The sequence below is a fragment of the Eulemur rufifrons genome, chromosome 24, assembly GCF_041146395.1.
Source record: "Eulemur rufifrons isolate Redbay chromosome 24, OSU_ERuf_1, whole genome shotgun sequence".
Classification (NCBI taxonomy): domain Eukaryota; kingdom Metazoa; phylum Chordata; class Mammalia; order Primates; family Lemuridae; genus Eulemur; species Eulemur rufifrons.
The window spans coordinates 7,994,987-8,012,961 of record NC_091006.1 but is presented as its reverse complement, the minus strand read 5'-3'; the positions used below and the strand labels follow the sequence as shown (position 1 = coordinate 8,012,961).

At 54.0% G+C, this 17,975-nt stretch overlaps 1 protein-coding gene across 2 annotated transcripts; it reads left to right on the top strand.

Annotated features, from left to right (window-relative positions):
• Positions 1 to 621: 621 nt before the first annotated feature.
• On the top strand, positions 622 to 15,633 carry TGFB1 (transforming growth factor beta 1). Of its 2 annotated transcripts, none has more exons than XM_069457262.1 (7): positions 622 to 1,758; positions 4,684 to 4,844; positions 6,097 to 6,214; positions 8,243 to 8,320; positions 8,499 to 8,646; positions 14,742 to 14,895; positions 15,449 to 15,633. In XM_069457262.1, the coding sequence occupies exons 1-7, from the start codon at positions 1,404 to 1,406 to the stop codon at positions 15,605 to 15,607; spliced, it is 1,173 nt and encodes a 390-aa protein (XP_069313363.1). In that variant the 5' UTR covers positions 622 to 1,403; the 3' UTR covers positions 15,608 to 15,633. The 2 variants fall into 2 exon arrangements, with proteins under 2 accessions (XP_069313363.1, XP_069313362.1); XM_069457261.1 differs by having other exon boundaries at positions 8,496 to 8,646.
• Positions 15,634 to 17,975: the final 2,342 nt, after the last annotated feature.

Genomic DNA, 17,975 nt, shown 5'->3' with positions numbered 1-17,975 from the left:
AATAAAAGAGCAATTCTTACAGGTGCCCGCCTTCCAGACCCCTTTCATCTGTCAGATGTCCTGTTGGCCCATCCTCCCACTGACACCGTCTCTCCGATCAGGCCCCTATCTTGACAGACCCTCTTCCCATCCTCTGCCCCAGCCTCACACTCTCTTGTTCTGAGACCCCTCCTCTGATCCCGTCCCCTGTGTCCTCATCCTCTGAGCCCTCCCCACAGGTCCTCATTCTCTCAGTGACCCTACACTGCCCCCGAAGCCACCGTGCATCTCCATCACTCGTTTTGGTAGTGCTCCGCCGCCAGGAGGCAGCACCCCGTCCGTGGGGCGGGGCCGGGGTGCCCGCCCCCTTTCCCCCGGGGCTGAAGGGACCCCCCTCGGAGCCCGCCCACGGGAGAAGAGGAAGGTGGCCCGGCTCCCCCATGCCCTCCCCCTGGGGGCCGCCCCCGCCCCACGCGCTTCCTGGGTGGGGCCCGGGGCGGCTTCAAAACCCCCCGCCGACCCAGCCGGTCCCGCCGCCGCCGCCGCCGCCGCCCTTCGCGCCCCGGGCCGTCCCCTCCCACCTCCCTCGGCAGATCTGCCAGACAGCGAGGGCCCCGGCCGGGGGTAGGGGGGACGCCCCCTCCGGGGCACCCCCCTCCCGCTCTGAGCCGCCCGCGGGGCCGGCCCCGGCCCGGAGCGGAGGAAGGAGCCGCCGAGGAGCAGCCCGAGGCCGCAGAGTCTGAAACAAGCCGCCGCCGCCCCCGCCGCCGCCGCCACTGCGGGGAGGAGGGGGAGGAGGAGCGGGAGGAGGGACGAGTTGGTTGGGAGAAGAGGAAAAAAAACTTTTGAGACTTTTCCGCTGCCGCTGGGAGCCGGAGGCGCGGGGACCGCTTGGCGCGGCGCTGCCTCGCGAGGAGGAGGCAGGACTTGAGGACCCCAGACCGTCCCCCCTTCACCACCTCGGACGCTTGCTCCCTTCCTGCCCCCTACCCGGCGTCCCCCAGGCGCCCCCATTTCGGACCAGCCCTCAGGAGCCCCAAACCCGGCCTCCCGCGAAGACTTTACCCCAGACCTCGGGCGCACCCCCTGCACGCCGCCCTCCCCCTAGCCTGTCTCCTGAGCCCCTGCGCATCCCAGGACCCTTTCTCCTCCGGGAGACGGATCTCGCTCAGACCTGCCACAGCTCCCCTGTTCAAGACCACCCACCTTTTGGCACCAGGTCTCGCTCATCTGCCTTCTTTCCGTGGGATAGTGAGACACCCGGGGCCAGAGCCTCTCCTCCACCCGTGCTCCTTTTCCCCTGAGGGCCTCAACTTTCCCCCTACCTTTCCCCGGGAGACCCCCAGCCCCTGCAGGGGCGGGGCCTCCCCATCGCACCAGCCCTGTTCGCCTTCTCGGCAGTGCCAGGGGGCGCCGCCTCCCCCATGCCGCCCTCCGGGCTGCGGCTACTGCCGCTGCTGCTACCGCTGCTGTGGCTACTAGTGCTGGCGCCTGGCCGGCCGGCCGCGGGACTATCCACCTGCAAGACCGTCGACATGGAGCTGGTGAAGCGGAAGCGCATCGAGGCCATCCGCGGCCAGATCCTGTCCAAGCTGCGGCTCGCCAGCCCCCCGAGCCAGGGGGAGGTGCCGCCCGGCCCGCTGCCCGAGGCCGTGCTCGCGCTGTACAACAGCACCCGCGACCGGGTGGCCGGGGAGAGCGCGGAGCCGGAGCCCGAGCCTGAGACGGACTACTACGCCAAGGAGGTCACCCGCGTGCTAATGGTGGAAACCAAAAACAGTGAGCTCGGAGGGGCAGGGGAGCCAGGAGGGGCGCCCCCAGGGGGCGCCGGAGTGCCGGGGTCACGGGGAGGAAATTACTGGCTGAGGAAACTGGCCGGAGGAAGAGGACCCCCGGGGGATCCGGGAACGCGGGGCGGGGGTGTCCTAAAGACGATGGCGTTGAGCTCTCTACTCCCCAGGGTCTGGTCTTGGAGAGGTGAAGATAGCGAGCGAAGTGGGCAGCTTCTAGCGGGCGACAGGAACATGCGGGGTCGCGCGGGGAGTCCCTTAGAGGGAGAGAAGCAATGGGGGGAGGGTAGGAAAAGGCTCTTTTCCAGGGCGCCTTAAGTGCGGGGGTCGTGGGTGGGGGCCGCAGACAGGGGAGCCTGGTTTGAGGGAAGCGAAGACCCCAGCATTGGGAAAGAAGAGGCAGTGGGGACAGTTGAGCCAGAGCACCAGGGTCGTGAGGCAGAAAGATTCAAGAAAGACAGAAAAGCTAGATGAAGCGAGCCCCAGAAGTGGCAGGAAGGTGGAGAGTGGACCCACTTCCAGGGGCGCGAGGAGCACGCGGGGTTGAGTCGTGGAAACTGGAGGGCGTGTGTCAGTGCAGGGGGAAAGGGACGCTAGGTGGTGGGGAGGAGGCTAGCGGGAGACGAGCGGACCCCAGGCGGGCGCCGGGGATACGGGGGTGTCGTGGGTGTTTCGCACAGAGACGTGACAGATACTGAGCGGGAAGCCCAGCGGAGGAATGACTTAGAAGCTGGGTCATGAAGGGGTCTACGGAGAGGGCAGACAGGCGTGGGAAGGGTGGACCGGGAAGAGCTACGGGGTGCCATCCCCGCCGTGAGCGGCGAGCCCCCCACTCGCCGCGGTAAGCAAGGGAGTGGGCTGTGGGGAGTCGGGCCGTAGGGAGAGCGCCCCACTAGACCGAGGTGAGAAAGCCCCACGTGGGTGCCACGCGCGGGGGGAGGAGCCTGCACTTCTCGAAGGGGGAAGGAGGACCCCGCTGATCCAAACGCTGGCGGGCTGGACCCCAGAGCCCCAGTTCCTCTCGAGGAGGCTGGGGAAACCCCAGCGTCCGGCCGCCTCGCCCTACACCCTTCCCTTTCCTTCCCGTGCCCCGGAGGGGCGGGGATCGCGCGGCCTGGGGCGAGACGGGGCAGGTCGGGTCCCCGCCCTCCCCGCTGCGTCGCCTCCCGCTCTCCTCACCCCAGCTATGGGCGGGGCTGCCACTGGGCCGCCCCCTCGGCGCCCACGCGGGGACCTAGGCGTCCCGCGTGGCCCCAGAGCCTTGGGGGCAGTCCCCCAGGTTTCACGTTCTCTTGGGCTGTGGACTTGCGCGTCCCTGGCCCCTTCCTGTGCCAGCTTGCGGCTCCAGACAAATGACATCTCCTCCCCCCCCACATCTCAGTGTCAGTGTCGCTTTCTTTTCCGTCGTTTCACCTTCGCCGTAAGGGTTTCTTCAACACCTACACCTCCAATCCTCTTCTCTCCCCCAAACGCTTGTGTCTCTCTTCTTGCACGTGTTTCCCCATTCTTGTCTTCCATCTGCCTTAGTCTCTCTCTGTCCCTGTCTGGGTCTCCCGGTTTCTGTCTCCCCCTTTCTCTCCTCCACATCTCCTCCCCAAGTCTCTGTCGGCCATCTCCACCTGTCCCTCAGTGCAGCACCCTCCAACCCTGCCCCTCCTTCCTCTCTTCCTATCTGTCTCCCCCAGCCAAGGCTCTGCCTTCCCTTGGGGTTTGCTTGAGTAAACCGCACACCCTCCCTGCAAGCATAGGGCTTACTGCGGGGAGGCAGGGAGACTGGCTTGGCTGGGAGAGGGGGAAGGGGCCACAGGAAGGGTTTCCTCTCATCAGAGTCTCCACATCTTCACCCACCCACCCAGGAGGCCCCAACAGTTGACAGCTGATCCAGGAGTTCATGGCCTGTGCTGGCGTCCCCAACTTCCAACTTTTCCTAAACTAGAAAACACTCTTAATTTTTTCCTACCCTCTGCAGCCATGTCTACCTGGAATGACCTTCACCTTTAACCAGCTGGAGGAAATAATAGTACTAATAATGTTCCATTAGTAGGGAGGCAGGGTCGCTTAGGGTCAAGAGCACCCTCTCCGGGACCAGACTGCCTGAGTCTGAATTCCAATCTGCAGCTTCCTAGCTGTGTGACCTTGGGGCAAATTGCCTAATCCCTTTGTGCCTCAGTTTCTCTACCTGTTAAATGGATGTAATAATAGTACGAGAGTGTTGTGAGGTTTAAATGTCTTCGTGTTTGTAAAGTGCTTTGTGAAACATCTGGGAAGTAGCGCTCTTTGCCATACACGCTGTTGAGTGGCCGGTGTGTGCGGACCGCGCCACGCCCTTTCCCTGCGTCATCTCACTCATTTTACTATAATCCCGGAATTGGTTCTTGGCTTCCAATGAGGATCTGGCTCAGAGAGAGGAATTCACTTGCCCAAGGTTACCCAGCACTTCAGTTAGGAGCGATTGGGTGAGCATGTAGGGAGCTTAATGTTATTGCTGTTTTTCAAAGAAAAACAGGAAACTGAGGTTCAGAGAGAGGGTATGAACTGCCCAAGGTCCCGCAGCTGAGAGGCAGCAGAGACCCCAAAGCCCATGCCCTTGACCCTTGCTCTGCAATTTAACTTGCGTTGGAGGCTCCAAGCCCTAGGAAGGCCCGAGCGAACAGAGTGGCCTCCCTTGGTGCCAGCCTGAGGCTGGGGGGACACTTCACAAATGATGCTTCCCGAGAGAGAAAGGCAGTTAGGATTCGCTTTACGGAGGAGGAAACAAACCCAGAGGGAAGGTCCCACAGCCGAAAAATGTCAGAGTCAGCCCCCGACCCAGAGCTGTCAGCCCTAGAACTCGTGCTCTTAGACTTGGGGTGTGCCAGCTCACCCCACCCTTGCCAAACCCCTGACATCCTTTCTTTCCGCTTCTCCCGCTCAGAAATCTATGACAAATTCAAGGATAGCCCGCACAGCATATATATGTTCTTCAACACATCAGAGCTCCGAGAAGCAGTGTCCGATCCCGTGTTGCTCTCCAGGGCAGAGCTTCGTCTCCTGAGGCTCAAGTTAAAAGTGGAGCAGCACATTGAACTCTATCAGGTGGGAACGTGGGCCAGAGAGGGCTGAGCTGTGGCGGGGGGCGGCGGGTGGTTGGAAGGCTGCTGGCTGCAGGGTCCACAAAGACAGTCACTTGTGAGCAGGACAGCAGAGCACAGCCCATAGAATCTTAGGGCTCTTTTAAATGTTCAGACTCCGCATCCTTGGAGTTGAACCCTTCAAAGGCTGGAATTTTAGGAGTCGGACTTGTTAAGAACACAGGGCTCTTGAAAGTTGGAATCTCTGAAAAGGTTGGAGGCTCTAGAACCAGTCTGTCCAATATGGTAACCACGAGTCACATGGAACTTGACTAAAATTTAAATTGATTAAAATTAAATTAAATTAAAAATTCAATTCCTTAGTCTCACTGGTCATATTTCAAGTGCCCCGTAGCCACATGTGGTTACCAGCTGCTATTTTGGACATGGCAGATAAAGAACATTTCCAGAAAGTTCTTTTGGACGGCACTGCTCTGGAAGATATGGAGTCTTTAGGAGGACTGGGGCCTCCGGAAGGGCTGGAATCTAGATTTTATGACCTAGAATCCATGTCATATGGGTGGTAGATTTTAGACTCTCACAAAGAGAGAGCTTTGTCTAATATTAGCTTCTTGGAGTCTAGCGAATGCAGCTGTATTTTGTAGCCTCTGGAGTGTTATATCCAGCCCCAAGGGATCATACGACATGGATGTTTTGTGTCTGTGTAGCATCTAGGTGTGTTGCCTGTCAGACTTCTGGGATTGTAGAACATCAGTCTCCTAGAACTTTTCCAGCTTAGTAAATGTGGAATTCTTGGAGTATTATCAAACATTAGAGTTATAAAATGACCTCTAACCTGAGCCCTTAAAACGTTATTGATGCTCAGAATTTGGGGTGTCACACTTGCTGAATCATATGCTCAGAAAACCCCAGAAAGTTAGCAGCAGAATCTTAGCACTGTGAGCCGTCCAAGCTGAAAGGGGCTCGGCATTTCCCCAAGCAGGAAACAGGCTGGACAAGGAAGGAGAGTGCCTCAGTCCCGCCAGGAGTCAGGGCTGAGGCTGAGCCGCCCCAAGGTGCCTTGGTCCCAGGCTAGGCTCTCTCTACGCCTCTCCTGTCAGGGGTGTTGGGGGGAGGATGGGTGCCGCAGGGCCCCATGGTGTGGCTGTCTAGAAGCCTGTTTTGGGGAGCAGATGGGGTGAGGGGTACAGTTAGTGTATATGGAGGTCATGGCCACACCCGCCCACTGTCTCTCTACCCCATTCATCATCCTCCAGAAATACAGCAACAATTCCTGGCGCTACCTCAGCAACCGGTTGCTGGCCCCCAGCGACACGCCGGAGTGGTTGTCTTTTGATGTCACTGGAGTTGTGCGGCAGTGGTTGAGCCACGAAGGTGAGGATCGCTCGTCTGCCCCACACCTGTTTCTCAATGGGGTTGGCCCCATTGTTTGTCCTGGGGTCACCTTGCCTAGCCTCCCTGTCCCATATGGGTGCCAAAGTGCTGAGACCGGGCTCTCCTCCCTGACACCCAAACCTGAGTGATGAATTACTGAGTCTGTTAATGATTAATCCGTTTCCTAAGCCTTGCCCTGTGCTGGGTGATGCTGGGGGCACAGCAATGACAACAGCCGCATCCCTGCCCTCATGGAGCTCATGGTCCATTGCGTGGGTAAAGTGGAGAAAGGAGCCACTGGGATGGGGAACCCAAAGGAGGTGCTTGACCCAGCCTGGAATCAGGGAGGGCTTCCTGGAGGAGGGGACATCTGAGCTGATATCTGAGGGATGAGTAGACCAGTTTGGAAAAGGCTAAGAGTATTCTGGGAAAAGGGAACAGCAAACTTCCTAAGCCAGGGAGAGCCCAACACATCTGACCTGTCCAGGAGGTGATTGTGTCTGTCCTGTTCCTGGCTGAATCCACGGTGGTGCCCATCTCTCTCTTCCTTACCTCCCTCTCATTCATGCATTCATTCAGTAAATGCCTGCTGGATCCTGCTCTGTGCTTGGCCCTGTGCTGGGTGGTGTGGGGGACATCGTGGTAACCCTCAATCCTGCCCTCACAGTGACTTCTGGACACCTAGGAGATCCTGCAAAAGACCTATGAGGCAGTAACACCCTAGGATGATCAAGGCTGGGGTGGGGGTGGCACAGGCAGAGGGGGCAGAGCCAGGATGGGGAGGCCCTCAGTGCCGCTGGGAGCCCAGGGAAGGCACCCGACTCCTTCGGGCGGTGCTGGAGAGCTTGCCGGATGGAGGGTGATCGTGTTGAGACTCCCAGAGTAAGTAGCAGTTTGGCCAGGTCAAAAGATGGGGAGTAGGAAGCAGGTGGACACTGAGAGGAGTGGCCTGGGCCATTGGACAAAGGCCTGGAAGGATCTCATCTGCCTCGGTCAATGCCGAGTCCCGACCACACAGCACAGGACCTGGCACGCAGTAGAAGCTTAGAAAATACCATTCACTCATTCATTCAGGAAACATTTACCCAACACATGTCACGTGGGAAAGTGCCCAGGCTTAGACGTATGTCCCAGCCTACCCTTTGCCACCTGTGTGACCTTGGGAAAGTCACTTCCTCTCTGTGTGCCTCAGTTTGGGGAGTCTGGGTGACTGTTCACGGAGATAATGCACATAGAGTGTTTAGAACAGGGCCTCGCACCCTGTGTCCACAGTACTCTGTTTTGTTTTTTTTGTTTTTTTTTTTTTGAGACAGAGTCTCACTCTGTTGCCCGGGCTAGAGTGCCGTGATGTCAGCCTAGCTCACAGCAACCTCAAACTCCTGGGCTCAAGCGATCCTCCTGCCTCAGCCTCCTGAGTAGCTGGGACTACAGGCGTGCGCCACCATGCCCGGCTAATTTTTTCTATATATATTTTTAGCTGTCCATATAATTTCTTTCTATCTTTTTTTAGTAGACACGGGGTCTCGCTCTTGCTCAGGCTGGTCTTGTACTCCTGAGCTCAAACAATCCGCCCACCTTGGCCTCCCAGAGTGCTAGGATTACAGGCGTGAGCCACCGCGCCCGGCCAGTACTCTGTTTTTGTTTGTTTTTGAGACTCTGAGCCAGACCTGGTGGGGAACAAAAAAAAAAAAACAAGGATCCAGCCGCCGTGCATCCTGCTCTCTGTTGAGAGCAATGAGAGAAATAAATAACCACACACATGTCAGAGAGGGTACGCTCCACGGAGAAAATAAAATGATACTGTAGTCAGGGAGGGCTGTGTGTCCTGGAGGGCCTCTCTGAGGAGGTGACACTTGATCTGAGACCCGAAGGAGGAGAAGGAGCCAGCAGTACAAAGAATGGGAGCAAGACAGCTGCAGAGAGAGGGCAGAGTTAGGGGCCGGGAGGAAGGAGCCCCTTCCTTCCTCTTCCCCCGGGAGCTGGGTGAACTGTAACCTCAGACCGGCTTCCCTCTCCCCACGCCCACAGGGAAAATGGAGGGCTTCCGCCTTAGCGCCCACTGCTCCTGTGACAGCAAAGATAATACGCTTCAAGTGGACATCAATGGTGAGGCCCACTTCCCTGGCCATGCCCAGCAGTGATCTGTGTGTGTCTGTGTGCGTGTGTGTGTGTGTGTGCATGTGTGTGTGTGTGTGTGTGTTCCCATCCACCTCCCTGCCCTGCTGAGCTATCCCCTCTGAGAGTGTGTGTCTGTCCCCCACCCCCAACTCCCAAACCAAAGCAGGGTTCAGTTCCAGCCGCCGAGGTGACCTGGCCACCATTCACGGCATGAACCGGCCCTTCCTGCTCCTTATGGCCACCCCCCTGGAGAGGGCCCAGCACCTGCACAGCTCCCGGCACCGCCGAGCCCTGGACACCAACTACTGCTTCAGGTGAACTTGGTAGCCTTTGACCGAGGCCTTCCAGGCTTGGGGCTTGACTGCTGTTTGCTGACCAGGTGTGACAGGTTGGACACATGGCTGGCCCTGTGCTCGGGCTGAGTGTCCCCTTTAGCCTGGAGGGCTCAGGGGAAAAGGTCCAAGGCTGAGAATGCTGGAATGTGGGAACTGGGAGTCCTGGAATGTTGGGATCAGGTTGCTTTTATGCTGGAGTGTTGGAATCAGAGAATATTAGAACGCTGAACACCAAGAATGTTGGAATTCAAAGTTGAAAGGGCACCACATTGGATTCCTAAAGTGCCGACAGGTTGGGGTTCTAGAATGTTGGGATTCTTAAATGCTGGAATTCAGTGTTAATTATTGAAAGCTGGAATGTTGGGATCCTAGAATTTGGGAATTGAGAATTGGAAGATTGCCTGTGTTGGATTTCTACAGCGCTGGCAGATGGTAGACTCCAACGTTGGCAGGCTGGACTCCCAGAATATTGGGCTCAGAATGGTGGAACGCTGTACTGAAATATTTGCATCCACAAATGTGGGAAGTTGGAGAAAGCCAGGATATTGTTATCCTGAATGTTGGGACTCAGTGTTGGAATGTTAGAATCTTAGAATGCTGGGAGTTTACAAAGTGACAGCTTGGACCTCTTGAGTGATGTGCTCAGGATTGTGGAATGTTGGAATGCTGCATTGGAATACTGGAATTCAGGAATGCCAAGATCCTCAAGAGTTAGAAAGTGGGAATCCTAGAAAGTTGCAAATGCTGTCAGAATGTCAGAATCTTAAGATGCTGGAATATTGTAATCTAAAAAAATTGAAATGTATTCCTAGAAAGTTGAAATTCAGAGTTTGAATGTTGTTAATGTAGAATGATGATCTGACCTCATTCCTCCCTGCTTAAAATATTTTGGTGGTGCCTCTGGGCTTTGGTACGTGCTGTCCCCCTGCCAGGAGGTCAGCCCTGCTCTCAGGCTACTTCAGCACCAGATCTTACTACCCTCAGTGCAGGAGCCCAGTGAATGAATGAATAGCTGCTAACATTGGAAAGAAAGACAGCAGCCTCGTGAGCCTCCACAGGGAGGGACCCATCGTCACTTAGGGAGTCTTGCCAAAAAATCAAACCTGAATCTGATTAGGGCTGTAGATCCAACCAATTTTCTAGAAATACAGGGACAGAGAAGCATATTAAGCAATAACACAAGGCTGCAGTTAGCAAAATGCAGGTTGTGGGAAACCTGACCCAGTTTCTTCAACAAATATAATGTAAAGAAGGGTCAACATGTAGTTGACCCTCGAACAACATGGGGGTCAGGGGTGCTGACCCCTTGCTCAGTCAAAAATCCACATATAACTTTTGACTCCTTAAAAACTTAACTACTGGCCGGGCGCGGTGGCTCACGCCTGTAATCCTAGCACTCTGGGAGGCCGAGGTGGGCGGATCGTTTGAGCTCAGGAGTTCGAGACCAGCCTGAGCAAGAGCGAGACCCCATCTCTACTAAAAATAGAAAGAAATTATATGGACAGCTAAAAATATATATAGAAAAAATTAGCTGGGCATGGTGGTGCATGCCTGTAGTCCCAGCTACTCGGGAGGCTGAGACAGGAGGATCGCTTGAGCTCAGGAGTTTGAGGTTGCTGTGAGCTAGGCTGACGCCACGGCACTCACTCTAGCCTGGGCAACAGAGTGAGACTCTGTCTCAAAAAAAAAAAAAAAAAAAAAAAAACTTAACTACTGATGGCCTCCTGTTGTCTGGAAGCCTTACCGGTAACACAAACGTCAATTAGCACATATTCCATATATGTATTATATGCTGTATTCTTATAATAAAGTATGCTAGAGTGAGTGAGACCCCGTCTCTACTCAAAATAGACAAAATTATCTGGGGGCGGTGATGCACGCCTGTAGTCCCAGCTCCTCGGCAGGCTGAGGCAAGAGGACCCCCTGAGGTTGCAGCGAACTATGATGACGCCACGGCACTCTACCTGGGTGACAGAGTGAGACTCTGTCTCAAAAAAAAAAAAAAAAATTCAGAAAATCATAAGGAACAGAAAATACATTTATTAAGTGGAAGTGGGTCATCCTAAAGGTCTTCATCCTCATCATCTTCACGTTGAGCAGGCTGAGGAGGAAGAGGAGGGTGGCAGAGGCAGGTCCACATATGAGTGACCTGTGCAGTTTAATCCTGAGTTCCTATGTTGTTCAAGGGTCCGTCTATACAGAAGGGGAGAGAGAGAGAGATTTTTTAAAAGAATCCTAAGAGACAACCAATTATGATGTAGTCTTCACTGGATCTTTTACTTGGATCTTCATTTATACAGACCTTTTTTTAAAAATAAAAAAGCCGTGTATGAGACAGCTGGGGGAGTGTGAACTCTGACTCGATGTTTGATGATAGCAAGGAGTTGCTGTTAATTTTTTTTACATGGCATTCTGGTTATGTTTTAAAATAGTTTTTCTTTCCTGGTTTTTCTAGAGGAAAAAAGAAAAAATAATAAAAATGAAATAGTCTTAACTTTCTTAGAGATGCATACCGAAGAGGACGGCCTGGCGGGTGGGTGGCATGTGCTTCGAAAGGATCCGGTGTCGAGAAGCGGGTAGGGTAGAGAGACGGTGAAATCGGCCATGAGCTGGTAATTGTTGAAGCTAGCGAAGGGGGACGTGAGGATTCAATATGACAGAATACTCTCTGCTTTTGTGTATGCTTGAAACTTTCCATAATCAAAAATTGTTCTTAAGGCAGCTCAAACACTTAACCAGGCTGGGAAGCCTCCCTGACTCTCTTCTCCAACATCCCAGGGGGATGTGAGGCCTCTGGGCCTGCCCTGGTGCCCCTAGTGGGTTTATTTTACTCATCAGGCCCTGTTGGGTATGAAGGACTGGATGGAAGAGGCTTTGCAAAGGGCAGGGCCATGGGACCCAGGGCTGGGACGCAATAGGCCCAGGATAGTCATTGAGCAGATGAGTTAGAGGCACAGGGTCACCTGGAGGGCTTGTTCAACAGGGACTTCTCTCCCCAGCCCCACCCCAAGCACAGTTCTGATTCACTGGGTCTGGAGTGGGGCCCGACACTTTGCATGTCACGCAAGCTCCCAGATGCCGCTGCACTGCGGGGCCTGGAACCTCCCGTGGAGAACCGCTGACTTGGTGATAGTATCACAGACGGTTCAAACCCTAGGACCTCAACCCCAGCCAGAGCTGAACTGGAAATTAAAGATGATCGTGGACCGTGGCTCTTCCCCTTTTGTGAGTCCAGAACTCCTTCCCCTCTGAAAAAGTGAAAGCTAGGAACCTTTTGCCCAGAAATATGTGCACATGTACACATGTACGTGCCTATGGTTTTAGGCATCCAGGACCCTCCCCAAGCCCATCCATGGACTTCTTGATGCCTCCGTGGCCCTCGGTTAACACCACCTTATTTGACCCAATAGTTTCTGCCTCTTTGAGTAGATAGGGAAACTGAGGCCCAACCAAATGCGGAGGGGACCAGGCTGAGTTCACAGGGATCTCAGTTTTCTGACACCCTTCTCAGGGTTCTGGGGCTCTTGGGAACGCTTTATCTTAGTCCCAGGAGATGCTGTGTCATTGCCTCTTCCTCCTCTGTTTGAAGTGACACGGTCAGGCTGGGCAGATGGGGCCATGGGCTCTGGGCTGTCACAGGCTGTGAACCTGGCCCCGCTGAGCTATGAGCGAGTGAGCAACGTGCCCCCTTCTCTGAGACTCGGTTTCTTCATTCTTCAAATGGGAAGAATAATAAGGCTTGCCTTGCCGTGTTTTGAAATGCATCGATTCATTCTCTTTTGATTACTTTTTGAGTAGGTAAATAGAAGCACATGGACCACCCCAGAGAGGATACTCAGGGACCCTCTATCCCTGACCCCCAGCCCCTCTCTGAAGATGCGGCCGCTTTTGTCATATTTGTGTCTCATTTTAGAGCTGGTCTCTGCGTGATACACTTATACACATCCCTGTATCCTTTTTTTATTTTGCCCAAATGGTAGAGTCTTTTTTGGATGGGGGGAAGCCTGCATTTTCTTTCTTTTAATATTTTTGTTGTGATTCTAAAAGTAATACCCACCGTTGAGAATTTGGAAAATACATAACGATATCACCCCTCTTACTACCACGTAGGAAAAGTCACTGTTAACATTTTAATATATTTCCTTACCATCCTTGTACACATAACAGAATTTGGACTATACTGGACCTGTACCTTTGTATGGTGTTTCTTTTCCATGTCATGAACGTGGAATATAAAGTGCTCTTGGCTCCCTGAGTCAACCTTTTTAGCTAGCTAAGCTCCCTGGCCCAGCCGTCTCAGCCATGGCCCCACGGCCTAGCACATAAAGTGTCACACATCCTTTCGGACAAGCAGAAACCTGGGTCTGGGCTAGGGAGGACTGGCCTTTGGATCCAAGCATGGGACAGAGAACTTGAGTCCAGAATGGTAGCGTCTTTTTCTTTTTCTTTTCTTTTTTTTTTTTTTTGAGACGGAGTCTCACTCTGTCATCCTGGCTCGAGAGCAGTGGGATCATTGTAGCTCACTGCAATCTCAAACTCTTGGGCTCAAGCAATCCTCTTGCCTCAGGCCCCCAAGTATCTGGGGCTACAGGCCTGCGCCACCACGCCCGGCTAATTTTTCTATTTTTAGTAGAGACAGGATCTCACTCTTGCTCAGGCTGGTCTCGAACTCTTGAGCTCAAGAGATCCTCTTGCCTCTGCCTCTCAAGAGTGCTAGGATTACAGGTGAGAACCACGACACCTGGCCAATAGTAGAATCTTAACATACCATTATTCTCCGACTTGATTTTTAAAAACATAATATATTAATTAATTTCTACATCCAGCATTTGCTGAGTGCCTACTGTGTGCCAGGCACTGGGGATCCATTAGGAGACAAAAGAGACAAAAATGCCTGGCCTCCAAAGAAGACAGATAATCTAATAAAATAATAGTTCTAAGTAGGAAAATAAATCAGAAGGGGTCAGAAAGAAATATATATTGGGAACTATTATTTTTCCTCTTCTGATTTAAATTGTTTTATTGGAAATTTCAAATGCATACGAAAGCAACGAGGATAACATAATGAATGCCCACGAACTCTCATCCAGCTTCAGCAGTTACCAAGATTCTGCCCTACTTCGAATGCAGACATTTTTACTTTTTCTTGCATAACTGCAATACCGTATTGTCCTGAATGGAATTAACAGACATTTGGATTGATATTTTGGAAAGGATGGCCCAGAAAGGTGTCTCTGAGGGGGTGACATTCATTTGTGCAACTGATAGTTACTCAGCACCTACTGCATGCCAGGTGCTGTTTTAGGAGTTAAGCATATTTGAGCCAAGGTATACATGAGCAAGCCAGAGTGGATATCTGTGGGAATAGCAAGCCAGGCATAGGGAACAGCAAGTGCAAAGGCGCTGAGGTAGGACTGTGTTTGAGGAACAGACAGGACGCCAGTGTGGCAGGAGTGGAGTGGGGGTGGGTGCGAGAGGGAGTTGACAGCATTCAGATCCGGTAGCACCCTGTGGCTCATGGTGAAGATTTGGGTGTTCGCCGTGGGTGAGACGGAGCCACCCATGGAGCAGAAGAGTGCCGTGACAATCTATAACATGTGGCCCTGGAGGGCAGGGATTTTTGTCTGTTTTGTTTGTAGTCTGTCGCCAGTAGATCCCAGGTCGGCACACAGTAGTAGTTCAGTAAACATTTCTTGCGCAGAGAGAACAGACCAGTATACATGGAACTGCATTATTTTTATGTTCCAGTGTGTGGGTGTACCGTGATTTGTTTATTTGGCTGTGGATGTTGGCTTCTTACAGGTTTAAGCATTGCATTAGATAAAGGTTATTACAACACTCTTAGCACAGTGCTTGTCTAGAGGAAGCGCTTGATCCGTATTAGCAATTATCATTACTATTACTGTTGTTATTATCACAGGGAGTGCCGGGGACACCCAGATGGAGACGGGGCAGGGGGGCAACCTCGGGGGACACACTCACCCAGGGAGACACACTTCCCCGGGGAGAAGGGGCATGGCCTGCCCCTGCAGCGGCAGCCCCTCGCTGCTCCTGACCGTGTCCTCCTGCCGCAGCTCCACAGAGAAGAACTGCTGCGTGCGGCAGCTCTACATCGACTTCCGCAAGGACCTGGGCTGGAAGTGGATCCACGAGCCCAAGGGCTACCACGCCAACTTCTGCCTGGGGCCCTGTCCCTACATCTGGAGCCTGGACACTCAGTACAGCAAGGTGCGTCTGGCCACGGGGCCTGGGGGAGCAAGGACGGGGAAGAGGAGAGAGAGGAAAAATCAGAGAGGAGCTGGCAGGATGGAGAGATGGGATGGGGACGGGAATGCATAAAGATGGGGAGAGAGGCAGGAAGCTGGAGACAGGGTCTGGGCAGGGGGAGGTGAGATTTGGAAGACAGACAGAGCCGAAGTAACAGGGACGTGGTGAAGGGGACAGGAGAGAGGGAGGGACATGGAAGAAGAAAGGCATGGAGAGACAGAAAGAGAGAGGAGGCAGGACACAGACTCATATAGGCAGCAACAGGAAGATGGAAGAAGAGAGACAAAGACAGATTCACAGGTCAAGAGTTGAAAACGGGGAGAGACAGATTGAGACAGAATAAGTTAAGATAGACGGAGATGGGGAGAAACAGCCACGGATGGGGAGAAAGAGTCTGGGAGAGGCTGGTGGGGTAGGGGCACGGGGGTGGGGGTAGGGTGGAGCCTTCCCGCCCCGCCCCCCCAGCTCTGCGAGAGCCCGGCGACCCTGACCCTGCCCGCCCGGCCACCCGCAGGTCCTGGCCCTGTACAACCAGCACAACCCGGGCGCGTCGGCGGCGCCGTGCTGCGTGCCGCAGGCGCTGGAGCCGCTGCCCATCGTGTACTACGTGGGCCGCAAGCCCAAGGTGGAGCAGCTGTCCAACATGATCGTGCGCTCCTGCAAGTGCAGCTGAGGCCCCGCCCCCGCCCCGGCCCGGCAGGCCCGGCCCCGCCCCCGGCCCCGCCCCCTCGGGGGCTGTATTTAAGGACACCCGCGCCCCAAGCCCACCTGGGGGCTCATTAAAGGTGGAGAGAGGACTGGGGGTCTTTGTGTCATTGGGCGCCTGACTGGGGTCTCCCTTCCTGGTATTCTGCCGACTCCCGCCCCATCTCCTCTGCCTTCCGCTGTCTCTCTCCGCATCATAGAAACTCCTGCAGGCGCAGGGGACCAATGGTGACCACTACTGTAGTTAGAGCTACTCACTGAGCACCTGCGCATTGTTCTAAGTGCCTTGTATTAATGAACTCATCTAATCACCGTCACAACACTCTGAGATACAGGGACTCTGATAGCACCCATTTTAAAGGAGAGGAAACCCAAGGAAGTATTTCCTGCCCACCAGGAACCTGCTTTGTGTGCGGGGGAGGGGGGGGAGACAATAAGAAATAGTAGTTCAGTGACAAGTGGCATGTAGACAACTGCCGTCAAGCAGGATAGCATGAGAGAGATGGCTTTGGGCAGGGAGGGCTTCTCAGAGGAGGTAGCATTTGAGACTTAAAGGAAGCCAAGAGGCAGCCCAGGGAGGGATTAGGGAGAAGCATTCTTGGTAAAATGAGGACAAAAGCGAAGACCTGGAAGTAATGATGACCTTGGGGTGTGCTCTACAGTGAAGAAAGAGGCCGGTGTGGTTGGAAGACAATGAGCAAGGAAGGGTATTGGGAGCTCAGTGAGAGCATAACCCTGGCAGGCCAGAGAGTTACCGCTCCATGCCAGGTAGTATGTTATCTCCACTAGCGCACCGCATACTCCCCACAACCCAACAGAGCAGGGGTTGGCAAACCACCACTCTTGGGCCAATTCCGGCCCGCTGCCCATTTTTGTAAATAAAATTTCACTGGAACACAGCTACGTTCATTTGTTTACATATTGTCTATGGCTGCTTTAGTGCCATAGGGGCAGAGTTGAGTAGAGCGTGTCTGCAAAGTCAAAAATATTTACTATCTGGTCCTTTATAGAAAAAAGTTTGCTGACCCCTGCTATGGAGATCATCTGATCTTTACAGGTGGGAATACTGAGGCACAGAGAGGTTAAGTTACTTGTTAAGTTCACACAGCTAATAAATGGCAGAGCTGGGATTCAAACCCAGGCAGCTTTAATTGAGGGTCCATTTATGTGACCCCTACCTTAGTACTTCTACCCAGAGCATATTAGAATGTGTGGGAGACTCTGCAAGAACTTGCTCTCTGAGGGCAACAGCGACCATGGCTGGATTCTGAACAGAGAAGGGCCATGGTGCTCTAGGAACTCAGAGGGTTCACCCTCTGGCTCATGACTGAGAGTAGACAGATGTGTCAGGGTGAAGGTGACTACAAGGACACCAGTTATCCAGGCAAGAAGTGACAGTGGCCTGAGCCACAGTGGGTTTCCCTCCACTGTCTCCATGTCTTCTCATCTGCTGTGGTCTTGCTTGTGACTTTTCTCCTTCCTCTTGCTCCCGCCTGCCTGTTTCCCCTCTTCCATGCCCATGTGGGCATGAGAGCTGTTGGGGCACTGGGTCTGGGTGCGCGGGCCCTGGACCCCTCGCAGCTCAGCCCAGGGGTGGAAATGAGGTGACTCCCCTTGTCCCAGGTCGGGGAGCCACAGAGGGCTGGGATGGGGTGAGGAGCAAGACGAGTTCACTGGCCCCAACAGGCAGAGACACAAGCAAGGACACAGTGACAGAGACTGTAGTCAACGCAGCCCCATGCGGATGCGGCACACGCACACACACGCACACACTCATACAAAGGTTGAAATGTGGACAGCGTCCCACAACTACACAAACACATTCACCTCTCAGCCCCAGTGGACACACAGGGACTCCTGCAGGACCCATGACACATGGACTGTGTCACCTGGCAGGAGTCACAGCCCACATATACACAGATACAAATAGAGAAATTGTCACCCCATCACATAAACACAGCCCATCCTTGGACATAACACGAGCGGGGACTTCAACAGTGACACGTCAAAACACAGTCATACAAATATATTCCATAGGGTCATGGTCACAGCCACCGCACACCAGACACTGATTCAGACAGACACTGTCACACACAAACACACATCACAGCATCGGAACCCCATCAGGAAGCAGGCCCACCAGCAGTTACACAGATGTCCCCCATGGGGTCTCGGTCACAAATAGACGGTGTGGGTGCCCATGGACAGACCTGTCACAGTCCTGCCCACACACGCCACACACAGAGGTTCCACACGTCACGGTCACACAGACTGCCAGGCAGTAACCACTCCATTTGACATCTCAAACCCCCTCCCACGCTCCAGCCTGGGGAGTC